This window comes from Propithecus coquereli, unplaced genomic scaffold, assembly GCF_000956105.1.
Source record: "Propithecus coquereli isolate 6110/MARCELLA unplaced genomic scaffold, Pcoq_1.0 Scaffold176, whole genome shotgun sequence".
Lineage (NCBI taxonomy): Eukaryota > Metazoa > Chordata > Mammalia > Primates > Indriidae > Propithecus > Propithecus coquereli.
This window is the reverse complement of record NW_012142301.1, coordinates 3,125,816-3,141,753: the sequence shown is the minus strand read 5'-3', so window position 1 is coordinate 3,141,753 and position 15,938 is coordinate 3,125,816. Positions and strand designations below refer to the sequence as shown.

The 15,938-nt window shown below is 34.8% G+C and overlaps 1 protein-coding gene across 1 annotated transcript in view; it reads left to right on the top strand.

The window, feature by feature from the left end:
* The window catches only part of PIBF1 (progesterone immunomodulatory binding factor 1), a gene marked incomplete at its 3' end in the record, with an annotated part of 215,782 nt that overhangs the window by 36,356 nt on the left and 163,488 nt on the right, over positions 1 to 15,938 (top strand). The window contains exons 5-8 of the mRNA XM_012642153.1: positions 8,615 to 8,748; positions 13,587 to 13,695; positions 13,976 to 14,157; positions 15,296 to 15,421. Of these exons, the coding sequence (XP_012497607.1) occupies positions 8,615 to 8,748; positions 13,587 to 13,695; positions 13,976 to 14,157; positions 15,296 to 15,421 (551 nt within the window). The remainder of the gene's footprint in view (positions 1 to 8,614; positions 8,749 to 13,586; positions 13,696 to 13,975; positions 14,158 to 15,295; positions 15,422 to 15,938) is intronic.

The window sequence follows — 15,938 nt, the reverse complement described above, 5'->3', positions numbered from 1 at the left end:
TAAAACAAATGAAAATATCTTTCTTTGCCTTTGATAAGTCACCTGTCATTGTACCATATATCTCATTTGCTTCAAAAGCAAACAAATTATTTGAACTTAACTGTAATCGGGGAATCAATTTTATTCTTTTATTCTTTCTATCCACATTTGTTAATACTTTTAATGTTTATCTCAGTTAATCAAAAGGCATGGAATGGCCAGGCGTGGAGGCTCACATTTGTAATCACAGCACTTTGGGAGGCCAAGGCCGGAGGATCATTTAAGGCCAGGAATTTGAAACCAGCCTAGGCAACATAGCAAAACCCTGTCACTAAAAAATGAAAAAAAAACAAAAAAAGTTAGCTGGGCATGGTGATGCACACCTGTAATCCCAGCCACTCAAAAAGCTGAGGCAGGAGGATTGCTTGAGGCCAGGAGTTTGCTATGATCACGCCACTGCTCTCTAGCCTGAGCGACAGAGCAAGACCCCGACCAAGTAGCAACTTGGTCTCTTAATTATTAAGATTTAATTTTATTTGCTTCAATACCTATTGAAAAGCCAGTGTTTCAAGTACGTTACAGTAGTTTGCTGAATAAGATGTTGGCTATAGGCCAGGCGCAGTGGCTCACGCCTGTAATCCTAGCTCTCTGGGAGGCCGAGGCGGGCGGATTGTTTAAGCTCAGGAGTTCGAAACCAGCCTGAGCAAGAGCGAGACCCCATCTCTACTAAAATTAGAAAGAAATTAATTGGACAACTAAAAATATATAGAAAAAATTAGCCGGGCATGGTGGCGCATGCTTGTAGTCCCAGCTACCGGGAGGCTGAGACAGGAGGATCGCTTGAGCCCAGGAGTTTGAGGTTGCTGTGAGCTAGGCTGACACCACGGCACTCACTCTAGCCCGGGCAAAAGAGTGAGACTCTGTCTCAAAAAAAAAAAAAAAAAAAAAAAAATGTTGGCTATAAAAATTGCCTCTAAACACATCAACGTAGCATTTTGCAATGTGAATTCTGCTAGGTCTGTGAGCTAGGGATCATGTCTTTAAAATAATAATAATAATGTAGTGTTTAGTATAGCAATAGGCACATAAAAATAAATGAGCCAATAGTATACTCACTTTGCTGAGGCAGCAGTTAAGTCCAGAGAAATTGACTTGCTAGAGCAGTAAGTAAAAGAGACAGAATTTGAACCCATGTTTCTTAATCTAGTGTCTACAACATGTGATGAAAGTTACATTTCAAGGTGGTTCACACCTGTAATCCTAGCACTTTGGGAGGTTGAGGCAGAAGGAATACTTGAGGTCGGGAGTTGGAGACCAGCCTGAGCAAGAGTGAGACCTCTGTCTCTACTAAAAATAGAAAATGAAAGCTGGGTGTGGTGGTGCACACCTGACAGGAGACTGAGGTAGGAGGATCACCTGAACCCAGGAGTCTGAAGCCGCAGTGAGCTATGAAGACTCCACTGCACTCTAGGCCAGGTGACAGGGAAAGACCCTGTCTCAATAAAAAAGTTACCTTTATTTATTCCTCTATATTTCTTGAAGCTTTTTTCTTTATTCCTCTATATTTCTTGAGGTTTTTTTCTTTTAAAAAAAGTTTAAACTTTGATTTGAATTCACATTTATTCAAATAGATATAATTGAAAAAAATTAGCATGTAAGATAAAGTATTAAGATTTTCTTTTCTTTTTAACCCACAGCAGACTTTTATTTATTTATCTATTTAATATTTACTTTTTTTTGTAGAGGTGGGGTCTTGCTATTTTCTAGGCTGGTCTCGAACTCCTAGCCCTGAGGTGATCCTCCTGCCTTGGCCTCCCAAAGTGCTAGGATTACAGGCGTGAGCCACTATACCTGGCCTTAGCAGACTGTCAATACTTCAGTTTTGTCTGTCTTTAGAAGTAAAAATTTAAAAAAAAAAAAAAAGTGTGCTTCTTGAAGCTCTTGACGACAAAGGGTAGTCTCTGGCAGCAAAACAGACTGTTACTTAAAGGGACAGTCTATAACAATCAAAGGTTAATTGAGTTTCTTACTCTTTTCAGTATTTAGTTGCTTGGATTAGATTATTGATAATGTGAAACTTGTGGGAATTCTCACTTTTCCTGAACAGCTAACCAAGCTATTTCTTATCATTCACTGAACTGCTATGCAATGTAAACTGCTTCTGATTTGAACCACTGACCTTAAGGTAAATGTCACCATATCCTGTTGCTAATTTTCTTAGTTACCCTATCTCCTCACAAGCAGATTACTTCATTTATTAAAGATTTATTTTGACACGTAGGTTGCCACTTTCTTCTCAGTTTACTTGGTGTGGGAGACAAAAGATTTAAAAATGCTTAGAAATTCATTATATCCAAAGTAATTATTAATATGTTTTGGTTACACAGCTTCTGACTATTTAAAATGTGCCTATTTAATTCCATCTTTGAATACTTTTTACTTTTTGTAGAAATATTTAGATTCCGTGTTACTTTGCCAAATGATTTTTTAATGTGTATTTAAAAAATAATTGTGATTGTTTAAAGGGAGGAGTTCAGAATTGATTTATGTAGGTACCATGTTTGAACCCAGGAAATTTGTGATTAAAATTCTTTTAACACCCTGGATTTGAGCAATAAATAACAACATTAACTTCTGATCAATGGTTTTATAGTTTCCACAGAATAGGTTTTTTTTAGAAACAACAGTTGGGCATGGTGGTGTACACTTGTAATCCCAGCTACTTGGGATTACACTTAATACTCTGAGGCAGGAGCATTGCTGGAGTCCAGGAGTTCAAGACCAGCCTCCGCAACATACAGATTACCCACCTCCACCCCTGACACCTATGTCAGGGATAAAAAAACAACCAAAAAAACCCAGGAACTTGAAATTAACAAAAGAATGAACCTACATATGAATTCAAGAATCTAGATTCAAGCTCTAGAACCTCTCTGCTAGCTCTGGAATCCTGGACAAATCATTTATCCCTTCTAGGCATTAATGTTCTCATCTTGAAAATAAGAACATTACAGAAGATTATCTCCAGGTATCTTTCATCTCTGAATTTCTGTATATCTAAAATGGTTAGCTTCTCTTGTTTGGAAACAAGTTTCTACAGCATATACTATGCCCTTTTGCTGAAAGTCACAGTTTCCAAGACCCTGTCAATAATGTTAATTGAAGACTTACTGAATAATGTAAGGTTTTCAGTTTCTTACATCAAATAGTCATAAGTAGAGAAATGTATAGAGTGAATGTGTCTCTTCACCACCCGCTTCCATCCTGCTTCTTTTTCCCTTTGATGTGACTTTCACATGTTCCCTTTTCCATTTCTTACGCAAGTGTCCCTGCAGACCTTCTGCCCAAGTAACATTTTCTCCATTGAAGCTTCTTATTTTTTTAAATGTGTAAATGTAGCATAGATAGAGAAATTGTAATTATACAGCTTGATTAATTTTTACAAAGTGAACCCACCCATTTAATGACCCAGATCAAGAAATAGCCTACTTTGTACTGTCTTTCTTAAAATCTTTGAGAAAATTCTGTGTATATATTGTGTAAAGTATTGTTTCAAATGCAGTGTTTTGTTTGTAGAAATGTGATAATATTCTCTAACTTCAGCTGCAAAACTAATTTGTTAAATACTTACTCATTTGTAAAGCTACTTTTTCTGCATTTTGAGCTTGTTGTTTTAAGTGCTAGTGCTGCATCGTCTATTCACGTTTCAACATTAATTCATTCTGCAGACATTTCCAGTGTAACTAGTATGTAGGGTTACTGGATGTACAGAGAGAAGACAGGCCTTCAAGGAACTCCAAGTCTTATGTGAGTGTAGTGAAGGGCTAGAGTTATGGACAAAACACGAAAGCACGCAATTACAATAACAGGTTTACTTTTTTCAGGATAGAGGTAGCCTTGTATCATTATCTCATGTGAATAATTTGGGAGATAGAAAAGATGGCATTAACGTTGGCAGTCAGAATCAGTTCCAGATATGTAGAAAGCTGGCAAACAATTGAAATCTCCTTGACTTGGATTGTCCTAATTTTCTCTGTGTAATTTTTTTTCTTTATTGAAAAAGGAAATTGAGACTTGAGTATTAACCCATTAACTATTATGTAGAAATTTTGTATTAGAAAGGGTGGTGACTTGAAATTTTACGTGTCCATTTATGTTTGAAAAGTTTGCAATTTTTGCTTCTTTCGATTTAGTCATTTAACGTCATCTTTTGTTTCTTTCTCTTCGGCAGACATTAATTACAAATCTTCTATATAATAGGCATATTAGTTACTAGGGTTATAAAAAACTCCCTTAAATTTTTCCTCCTGATATGGGAGGCAAGTAACAGCTGCTCATAGCATATGCAGTACATTTTCTGATAGAGGTGAGAACCAAGTGCTGTAAGAAAATATAAGACGGACATCTAACTCAGAGTTGGGGCTTAGAGTCTTCTCACAGAAGTTGATGTTAAGCTCAAGACAGGGAAAAATGCAGAGGGGAATACAGAATAGTCTTTTCTACTCTCTTAACCACAAAGTTCTACACAGTCATGGGTTTGGTTTATTTTAAGAGATGTTACTTTTTCTGTTTTCCAATGCTATGCCGTACTTTATTTTAACTGCTAATAATAAGTGAAGCAGATTATTTTATTCAAAATACAAACGTAGTAATTTTATTTTAGGAGTAATTTTTCAGTTGCCAAGTCCTAAAGAAAGTATTGGTAGAATGTATGCATTCCTATACTGCACTTATACTTCTTCTGTTTATATTTGTATATGTTTTTTACATTTGAAGAAAATTTAGAAATATATGCACACATATATATTACATGATATATTGTATATACATATATATGTATTTTTTTCCTGCTGTAGAATTACTCTTTGGATCAGGAGTTCATACCCTACATATTCCAGGGTCAGATGATGATATCTTCTCTAGATCTTACATTTTAGATCTTTGCAGTTCCACTCTCACAGAAAAACACTGCTTCTTTGGGTATTCATGTTATCTAGGTACCCCACCTTACCGTGTGCCTCATTTGCAAAACACTAGGACATTCCTCTTTATTTAATGGAAGTCTTGCTCTGGATTTAGTCTTCCTTTCCACCTCAACTGCTGTCTGGGTTACTTCTGTGAATGATTCATCTACAGCCTTGGCCTTGAATTTTATTGATCTTCTCATCTGTAGGGTTGCCTCTTCTCCACTCTAACACTCAGTCTTATAGCCCACATTTGGTTACTTATCAACTGAAACCGATTTATTTCTGAAGTTATCAATTCACTTTGATCCACTAAACATACTAATTCCTATATTACCATGGTCCTTGATCATCTGCTTCCAACTTTAACAAAATTTCCGATCCATATAATTTATTTCTTTCCTAAATTTATTTTCCTCCCTCTTCATTATGTTACTTCTTAAACCTTTCTCTTGCCAATGTACTCTGATTCCTCCCCCAACTTTCTTTCTCCAGTTATCCACCTTTCTTCTCACTCTCAGCAGATGACATGGTATTTCATTTCACAGAGAAAAAGGAAATCCTCAGATGAGAGCTCCCGGTTTCCTGCCACCAAACCTACTTATATCTGCACTCATACTGTTTATAATGGTAAGAGTCTTGCCCTCAAGGAATGGAAAAATCTGCCTTTGAACCAGGTGGATGATATAAATATGTGAAGCATTAGGGTAAGGAGGAGGCCGTGGCCTGTGGCAAATTGATAAGAGCCATCTAAAAATTTCAAGTTGTTGATACTCTGTATTAGCTGGAACAAAGCCTGCCATGATGATCTGGCTTCTGATCTAAGTTTAATCTCCATATCTAAGCTCTGGATCCCCCCTGTAGCTTTCTTAGGGGCTTTACCCTCCTGAGAATGCCTTCTTTTCTCCAACATGAATCTCTCTGTTGCTATTAGTTCTTTGCCATCAATATTTGAGTATTTTTAAGCTTGTTTCATCTTTTAAAAACTTCATTAAGGCTAGACACCGTATTTCATGCCTATAATCCTAGTGCTTTAGGAGGCCAAGGCAGGAGTATCACTTGATGACAGGAGTTTGAGACCAGCTGAGCAACATAGCAAGACCTCATCTCTATAAGAAATTTTTTAATTAGCCAGGCATGGTGGCATGTGCCTGTAATCACAGCTACTCAGGAGGCCGAGATGGCAGGATCACTTGAGCCCAGGAGTTCGAGGTTACAGTGAGCTACTATTGTGCCACTGCATTCCAGCCTGGGCAACGCAGCAAAACTCTGTCTCTCTTAAAAAAAAAAAAAAAAAGAAAGAAAGAAAGAAAGAAACCTTCATTAGCCCTGTTTGCTTCTCTAGTTACTGCACTTTCTCCACTTACACTGTGAAATTATAAAAAGAGAGAGTTGCCTACAGTTTTGGTATTTGATAAACTTAGATTGGACTCTTCATTCTACTGCTTATGAGCTCTGAGACTTTTCTCTCCAAGCTTCAGTTTTCTCATCTGTGAAAATGAGGATAATATTTATACTAAGTCATAAAGTTAAGTATCAAGAGAAAATAGCCCCAGACGACTTCCTGAGTGTTCAGATACATTTGCTTTTAGTCTGTGGCACTCTACCTTGTATCCCTACCCCTAAATACTTTTAAGACTTTTTGTTGTTCATTGTTTCTCAGTAGAATTTCTCAATACTACTCAGTATTTCTCTGTACTATCAACTGCCTCAAAGCACTTTCTTCTACTGTTGGTCCTGACACACAACTCTGGCTTATTCTTTGCTTCTATGAATGTTCCCTTGGGTTCCTTGGGCTATTTTGTCTTTTACCTATCCTTTAAATGTTCATATTCCTCATGCTTATATTCCTCCAGATTCTGTCATTGTCTTTGTGCAATTATTAAAGTTGAACTATTAATTTGGTAATGACATCTCTGGAAGCCAAAGCAAAGAGGAAGCATTATAACAATGTTAGTTTATAGTTAATGAGCATTTACTACCTTTTAGGCGTTTTTATAAGTACTTTACATGTATTATATTTGATATAATCTTCACCAAGACTCTATGAGACAGGACACTGAAGTACAGAAAGATAAACTAAATTGCCCACAGTCTTGTAAGAATTCAATTCTAGGCAGTTGAATTCTGGAGCTTGCTTTCCTAACCATAGCAGTATAATCTCTTCCAAACAGTTACATGATTAGTAGTGTTTAGAAGGGTACAGCATTCTTCAGGGGAACTAAAGGTTCTTGGAGGACTTAGGTCTGAAATGATGTTTGTGATGACCCTTTGGGAGGTGATAGAGTATCTTCAACGATAATCCTATGGTAAATACCGTAGTAATACTCCATTCTCATGGAGAACTTCAGTGTAGAAGAAAAACATAATACTCTGCCAAAGTACAGCACAGTGAATATGGTTTTTCCATATTACATCTCTCAAACAGCTCTTTTATAGAAGTTTGGGAGCTAACATTTCAAATTTGTGTTTAATAGTTTAAGGAGGACAAAAACTGTCTTACTTATCTTTGTATCTACAGTGCCTAGGCCAGGACCAGTAACACATAAATAATTTAGCAGTATGTGTGGCATGAATGTGACCACACTTCCCTGGTCAGCTACTTAAGAAGAAATGACTTAAGATAGGATATATTTAACATGCTAGGTTCTTGGGGTGGAGTTGATGGTTGGTTGCAAGATCTGATAAGTTCAAAGGGGGAAAATGAGTAGGAATTCAGTCCCTTTCCCTCCCATATTTGCCTTAAACATTTATTTTTTAATTAGCTTCAAAAGCATTTAATTCTTTCTTACTATATATCAGATACTGTGTAAAGTGGTGCAGATCCAGTGGTGAGTAAGACAGAGTCCCTGCCCTTAAGATGTTTGCATTCTGGTGAGATACACAGAAAACTACTTTGATCGTACAGTGAGATCGGTGCTTTGAAGGAGGCAAGTATTTAGATTATATGCAGGTCTTCAGGCAGTGGGAACAGGTTAGAGAAAGCATGGTGCATTCAGAGAACTTCAGATCTCCATTAGGGTTAGAGGGTGAAATGTGAATATGAAGAATAGTGAGAAATGAGGCTTGTAGTAATGGGGAAGGACCTTGTGACCAACTTTAAGGTTTTTTACTTCCATTGCTCTCTCCCCATATCAGCATTCCCTTTCTTATGTGCTAATCATATGGTGCGAGTACATGGGAGATCAATGTAGAGATGTGTTCCGTGGGCCACAAAATTCCTTTTTTGATGCATACTACAATTGAAACTGCATAGTTAATCTCTTTGGTAACAATTTTTTCATTGTAGATACTGATATTCATGTGACTTTTCATTTTTAAATTGTGAATTCCTCAAAAACAGGGACTGTATTTTATTCATTTCTGTATCTTTAGCATCTAATAGTAACTAAGTAAATGAAAAATGTCATTTTATGTATTAGTCTAGAAACCTAAAGATAGTTGTCATAGTTCTTCTTTGGAAAACAGAGTTCAAGCTTTAAATAATTGAGCTTACAAACCACTCTGAATTTAAGATTACCTGTCTTGGAGTAGGGAAAAATTACTAAATAGAAAAATTGAGGGTTTTTATTGTTTAACTACAAGGACATTCATAGCTTAGCAGAAGAATTCAGTACAGAATTTGGTCAACTATGTTTAGTTTGAAATTTTTATTCTTCCTTTGAATATAGACATATGAAGAAGATCGAAGAAACTACTCTGAACTTCAAATTAGATGTCAACGTTTGGCGTTAGAATTAGCAGACACAAAACAATTAATTCAGCAAGGTGATTACCATCAAGAGAACTATGGTAAAGTCAAGAGGTAAGTAGTTAAGATGACTATAGTATAATAGTTGTTCTCATTTTTAGCATATGTCAAAGTCAGCTGAATTTTTACCATCAATCATTAATTTTACTTTTACCTTATTTTTCATTGCACAAAAGCACGTAGTTTGGCAGTTTGTTGGGTTTATATTGGTTTTTACATCAGCTGTTTTTATTTTATTTAGAAGTGGCTACTGTCTTTTAAAATGTAAACAAAGGTAGGAAGCTGGTAAAATCCCACATGTGTAAATAATTTCTAAATGTTATTTGATGATTATTTTTATGTAATGGAATCAATTTAAATATTTTGCAGTTTTGCTGGAAATATTTTTAGCTGTTCTTTTCTGACAAAAGGCACACACTTTCAAAAAGTGACACTTTTGAGAATATATGTTTCTGTGTTGCTACTAAGTAGCTATGGCAAATACCTTCCTTTAACTGGAACATACTTTACAGTAATTTAGTGAACCACTACTTAGCTGTATGTTCTTTGGTATATCTCTTTTCATTCTGAGCATAAGTTTTGTTATCTATGAGATGGTGCTAACATAAATAACTACACTATATAAACTAAGATCAAAAAAAGAAATATTTATGAAAGTCTTTAAACATATGTATACTATATATGTGCAAATGGAGTGACCTTCTTTTAATTGTTCACTGCTAAATCTACCTGCACCTGAAATAATTCTTGAAATAGAATAGTTACTCAATGAGTATTTGTTAAATGAATGAATGAGCAAATGCTTTAAATTGTATAACTTACATTATAAATTATATGATACTGTAAGTGAATTTACAAAAATTTGGGCATAGAACATTGGAACTTCTACTCTCATCGTGACCGACACAGTATGTATTACTATGTATGTTTTGTAATGTCAAAACATGATAATTATTGGAGCTTGAAACCCATGAGAGCTATCCTCAGTGGGCTTATGAATAAAGCTGGATTTTGAAAGAAGCATTTAAGAATAAGTAGATTGTGATGGTAAGATCATACTTTGAGTTGGTATTTCGATATCCTCTCTGCCACTATGAATCTATAGCAATGGTAAATGAAATATAAAAACAGAAAACTAAAAAGCAATAGTTATCAGAATAATCTAGCAGGGCCATGAATGAAGGGTAAATGAAACAAGCTTAGTCATAAGCTGATAAATATTGAAGTTGGGTGATGGGAGCATTGGTATTCATTATATCATCTCTGTTTTTATAGATGTTTTCATTTTCTATAATAAAAACCTAGGAAAGAAAAACATAGCCTTGATCAAAAAACATGATAAGCATCTTCATGTGCTGGAAATGGAACAGAAAAACAAATAAGAGGGGCTCAAACTGTGAACCTTTTGGTTCACTCAGTAAAATGAATGAGTTAAAAAAAATGGACAGGTCACAAAAAAGGTAAACTGGGGAAGAAAAAAAACACTTTTATGCCCTTGATAAATGCTCACAAATGTGCAAAAGGAAACAGATACATGTATGCTAATTGCACCATGACTAGAAAGAATTCAAATGCTTTTCAGTAGCAGAATGGAAAATAAATGGTGATTTATTTCTACAATATTCTATGTAACGATTAAAATCATTAAATCTAAATATATATATATATTTATATTTTTAGCAGTTCTTTACTTTGTGGCATAACATAATGTTCCTAGTTTTCTTTTGTAATTTCATGGCCTCAGCCCTTTCTCTAAGGAGCCTTGATTTCTTTTAGTGGGGAAAAGATTTGGGTGCTGTGGTCATTGCTTCATTGGTCATTGTTTCTAGGCCCTTTCAGTAGGCAGAGGCTGTGGAAGAGGGAGCTTAACACACTGTGGATGAGATCATACTGATAATCTCATTTCAGTTCAATACCACAGTAGCCAGTTTGAAGAGGCTCCATCTGGCTATATCATATAATAAAATTTAAATATCAAAATGCATATTGATGATAATGAATTATAATCCACTGAATAGAATAAGAATTCATGAGTGCATGCTAATAACAAATAAATAGGGAAAGAGGATCTTTATAGTAGAATGCCAATGAGTAAGTGCATGTGCATATTAGAATGACCATTTTATATATAGCCTCATAATATTTGATTCAGAATCATCAATGGAATCTAAAATCTTGAGTAAATGTATGTTAAAGAACAAGATATTTATACAGTCTCCAAGTATCTCCTTACAGATTGCTCATTAATTGTAAAGGACAAAAAGATACCTTTGCAGTTGAAAACTTTGGCAGACACCACCTTAACCAAATGATCAGAATTACTGTCACTAGTAATGGGATAAACTGACATCATTTGCGTCTTTATGTGATATACTGAGGACGCATTATCATTTCTATAGTATTTTTGCCCAAAATGTTTAACCTGAATCTAAGGAAGCATCAAAGAAATGAAAATTGAGAGACATTCTGTAATACAGTTGGCCTGTGGTCTGTAAAAAGTCATTGAAGACAAGGAAGACTAAGGAACTATTGAAGGTTAAAGAGATTAAAGACACATGACATCCAGATGCAATGCATGATAATAGCCTGGATCAGGGGGAAAAAATGCCACAAAGGACATTTTTGGGACAGTTGACAAAATTTGAAAATGGATTATACAGTAGATAATATTGTATTAGGACTAAGACTCCTGAATTTGATAATTATACTATGATTATATAAGAGAATATATTTAGTTTTAGGAAATTTATGCTGAGTTATTTAGGTGTAAAGGGACCTGATGATTGCATATAAATCTTAAAATAGTTAAGGGAAAAAATGCACATGTATTAGTATGTGTGTATATGTGTAGGTGTGTATACATGTATATATATGTAGTATATATATGTGTGCATGTGTTTACAGGACAGGTTTTAAATGTGCACAGATTTTTTTTAACCAAACTCCCATCTAAAATACAGTATTCACAGGATGTGAAACTGCTTATGCTGAAGACTGACTTACGTGTTTATATGCATGAGTTCTGCAGGGCAGTCTGCAGAACATGAGTATTTGCAGATTTTGGTACGGGAGTTAGGGGGTGTGCCTGGAGCCAATCCCCCAATGTATACTGAGGGATGACTGCATATATTCATTCACATATATTTACAAGAGAGAGGAAGTGAATAAATATGACAAAGTAATATTTGGTAAATATTACAAAGTAAATATGACAGTGTTAACAATTGATAAATAAAAGTATTAAAAAGAACCACACATGGTATGGAAACCCACTAAATTTATCATTGTATCTAGGGAGATGGTATAGGAACAGTGAGAAAAATGTAGAGGACTTCAAGTTTACCTGTAATGTTTTTATCTTTAAAAAAGGAAAATAAAACCTAATGCAAATATAGGCAACTGTTAACTGTGGTTAACTTTGGTTAGCATGGGTATTTTGCTGTATCCTGCTTTCTGATACATTTTTATATTTTAAAAAATCACAGCAAAGGGGGCAGGATCATTACTGTGAGAATAAAAATATATGCATGCAGGCCGGGCACGGTGGCTCACGCCTGTAATCCTAGCGCTCTGGGAGGCCAAGGCGAGTGGATCGTTTGAGCTCAGGAGTTCGAGACCAGCCTGAGCAAGAGCGAGACCCCGTCTCTACTAAAAGTAGAAAGAAATTATCTGGACAACTAAAAAAATATAGAGAGAAAAAAAAAAATTAGCCGGGCATGGTGGCACATGCCTGTAGTCCCAGCTACTCGGGAGGCTGAGGCAGGAGGATCGCTTGAGCCCAGGAGTTTGAGGTTGCTGTGAGCTAGGCTGACGCCACGGCACTCTAGCCTGGGCAAAAGAGTGAGACTCTGTCTAAAAAAAAAAAAAGTATATGCATGCAAAAGCACGAAATACTTTTAGTGATATGTACCAAAATATTAATACTGATAGTCATCTTTAGTTAGTGGTTTATGGATGACTGTTATTTTTTAACTTGTGCATTGCTCAGTTTTCTTCAATAAACATAATACTTTGTTAACCAGAAGGGGGAAAAAAAAACTTTCTAAGAGTTTTTGTAAAGGTGATAAAAAGAAAAACAATTCTTAACAACCTCTCCTTGGAAATACCAGGTGGGTCAGTGAAATAAAGTGCAAATGCACTGCTTCTTACTGCAAAGGAGCAGTTAAGAATTCGTAGATCTGTTTCTCTGCTCATTTTTAAGATGTCTCTTGTAGCTTTGGTTCCAATTCTTTGTTTTACTATTTTGGGTAGAGAGCTGATCTGAAAATGGAAATTAAAATCTCTGTATAATCGTAAACAATTTGTGAATGAAGTAGTCACAAGAATGCCTGCCTACATATCTGCTATGCAATCCGAGTGATAAGTTGTGAGGGTATTTTGACTCTAACTGAACTGAAAGCCTAGAGCCATGCATAAATTCTTAGAAGTTTTGGCTTTAAGATAAGATTGAAGGTGATTAGTGAAAAAATACCAAAGTGTACCTTAGCAAGTTTTATTATTTACTGGTTAGTGCAGTTTATATATTTATTTTTTAAAGATAATAAATTGAAAAATGTATCTGAACAAGGTCTTGAACAGAGAGTTTCTTCTAAATTTGAAAAGTTGTTACTTTATAGTTTATAGTATGACACTAAAGTCCCATTGCTAGTATCTCTGTTCAGTTTTCTGACACATAGTCAACTTTTTTAAAATGTTCACTGTAGGCCAAGCAGGTAGCTCACACCTGTAATCCTAGCTCCCTGGGAGGCCGAGGCAGGAGGATAGCTGTAGCTCAGGGGTTCAACACCAGCCTGAGCAACAGTGAGACCCCGTCTCTACCAAAGAAAAAAGAAAAACAAAAAGATAAAAGGGGATGCAAAATTTACACATGTATTTGAATTTTGTTTTAATAGTGAACGTGATGCACTTGAACAGGAAGTAACTGAGATTAGGAGAAAGCATGAAATACTTGAAGCTTCTCATATAACTCAAGCTAAAGAAAGAAGTGAATTATCAAAAGAGGTAAGCCTATAAACAGAATCACTTATTATTTTATTGCCCAGTATTAGTGGGAAAAGCCCAGGGTTGAATTATGAGAGGGAAATTTTTTTTTTTCATGTAGTTGCCCCCCAAAAAGAGACTTTTAGTAGCTCTTTGTGGACAGAAAGTTTCAAGGGAAGAATTAGCCCTTTTTAAAAGAATTTTTATGTGATAAGTGAAAACAACAATGAAAGAAATTAATACAGTCAAACTCAAAAAATAGGATGGCATTACTCTGGATACTTTCTCTACATATACGTAGGTAACCACCTTACAGCAGACTGTTACTTTGCTGCAAAAGGATAAAGAATATCTCAGTCGCCAAAACATGGAGCTTAGTGTTCGCTGTGCCCATGAAGAGGATCGCCTTGAAAGACTTCAGGCTCAACTTGAAGAAACCAAAAAGGCTAGAGAAGAGATGTATGAAAAATATGTAACATCCAGGCAAGACTTACATTATTTTCCATGTAAATATATTAACACCATCTTCTTTGAGGAAACTCTTGGCTTTGGGAAAGATTAGTGATTTTGTTAAGGTCTATAGGACAATATTAAGATAATACTTAATTTTATTTCCCTGTAAGGTATTCTCTTCTGGTTGATTTTTAAGAAAACATTTTTCCAACCACACCAAAAGCCTGTTTTTTTCAGATAGAAAGATATATACCATAACTATTTTTTTCTTGCGACAATATATTTTTAATTCCCTGTCACTAAGATCTCTATGTAAGTATTTTTTGAAAGAAAGTATGTAAGTATCTCTATAGAATTACCTTTTCGAAGAAAATCTGAGTATGCTGACAATTTCCTGACTGCGTGAAATATAAAAGAAGAATGAGGAGGCAATATTGCATACTGCTTTAAGTTACAGGCCTTCGAAACAGACTCCCCACATTTCAATCCTGCCTTCTCTGTTCTGCAGGATGTATATAAGCTACTAAAGTTCCTTTATACTAATAGCTCTTATAATCCTTGAATTATTTATTTTTATCAGCACATCAAAAACCAAAACAAAGTCTAAATTTTACCTTTAACAGTTCACACATTTTTCCCTGTAGTATTTTTTCATATTCTATGTAATTTTGACCTTACTGAAAGATCATGGTGTGGCTATAGTTGGCATGCTTGAAAGGAAAGGTTTTGTAAAGAACTAGTTAAAGTCATTTTATTTTTCTGTATTTGTTATATTATTCATCTCTCAATGTGCACAATGCCAGATTATTAATTTCAAATGAGGGACGTTCATATAGAATGCATCGGTTTTCATATCTCAGCTATATGCATTAAAAGCTAAAGTAAAGTACTTTTGGAGATGAATAATTATCTGACAAGAATCACTAACATTTTATATAGTAATTAAGCTTTTGGGGAAATATGTTTAATAGGTTGAGATCTTAGAAGGCACTGGTTTGAAACAATATTTTTAGGAATTATAAAACTTTATGCTTCATACTTAAGTTTTTCAAGTAACATAGTATTAATATATAATATATACTTATTGTAAAACATTAAAATCTTGTATGGAGGGCAAAAGCATAATGTTTAAAAAAAATTTATGGATATTCTTTTTAACTTCTTGCAGAGACCATTATAAAACAGAATATGAAAATAAACTACATGAGGAACTAGAAAAAATCAGATTGAAAACTAATCAAGAAATTGATCAACTTCGAAGTGCCTCTAGGGAAATGTATGAACGGGAAAACAGGTAAAAAAAAATAAAGTTGCTGTGTGGGATTTTATTTCTCTTTGTTTGGAGGTTATAGTTTTATTGAAATTTAATCCTATTTCTCTCAATTAATGTCTTTGTAAATACATTGAAGAAAACTTGTCATAAATATAATGAGAACATTAAAGTTCTAAAGTCTTTGATAGCTGATTTACAACAGGATTTACCAGACCTAGGCCTTTTTGCTCTGGTATTCCCTTTATCTCATTTTTACCCTGGTAACTTGTCTTTTTGCTTTTACCTCAGTTTTGATTGAGGACAGAAATGAAAAGAAAATTAGAGGATACTAAGAGATACCAGTAGTTCTTCCTGTAATGTGCCAATGATTTCTCCTGGAAACTTTGAAAACTAGAATAGTAATATGAAATATTATATTTGCCTCATTTAGGTGCTGCCCGTAAAAAATGTCACATTAGATAATCCTAAAGAAATATCACTTTTATTCATGTAGTTACTTTTATATCAGTATATATTAGGTTTCCCTATTTAGTAATTG